General features: G+C 63.9%; 1 protein-coding gene across 1 annotated transcript in view; it reads left to right on the forward strand.

Moving 5' to 3' along the window:
* LOC104277724 (protein LMBR1L-like) overlaps positions 1-251 on the forward strand; it is a gene marked incomplete at both ends in the record, with an annotated part of 1927 nt that extends 1676 nt beyond the window's left edge. Inside the window, 2 exons of the mRNA XM_009874453.1 lie at positions 3-80; positions 178-251. Of these exons, the coding sequence (XP_009872755.1) occupies positions 3-80; positions 178-251 (152 nt within the window). The remainder of the gene's footprint in view (positions 1-2; positions 81-177) is intronic.
* Between the last annotated feature and the right edge of the window lie 45 nt (positions 252-296).

Raw genomic sequence — 296 nt, forward strand, 5'->3', positions numbered from 1 at the left:
AGGGCATCTCCGTGCTCATCGTTTGCTTCCACGTCCTGGAGCTGCTGCTGGACGATGCTGCGATGCCACGAGGCATCCAGGTACCCGGGTGGGGGTTCAGGGGACAGTCAGGAGCTGTGTCCCACGCCAGCCCGGGGACTGCTCCCCGCTGCAATGCGCCTCCTCCTCTCCCGACAGGACGCGTCCCTGGGCCAGGTCTCCTTCTCCATCTTCGGTTCTTTTGGAGCTGCCCTGCAGGTCATCCTCATCTTGTATCCTTCAGGCGGGCACTCAACGCCCCCAGCGTTGTCCCTAGC

Source organism: Apaloderma vittatum, unplaced genomic scaffold (genome assembly GCF_000703405.1).
Source record: "Apaloderma vittatum isolate BGI_N311 unplaced genomic scaffold, ASM70340v1 scaffold27658, whole genome shotgun sequence".
In the NCBI taxonomy this organism is placed as follows: Eukaryota; Metazoa; Chordata; class Aves; order Trogoniformes; family Trogonidae; genus Apaloderma; species Apaloderma vittatum.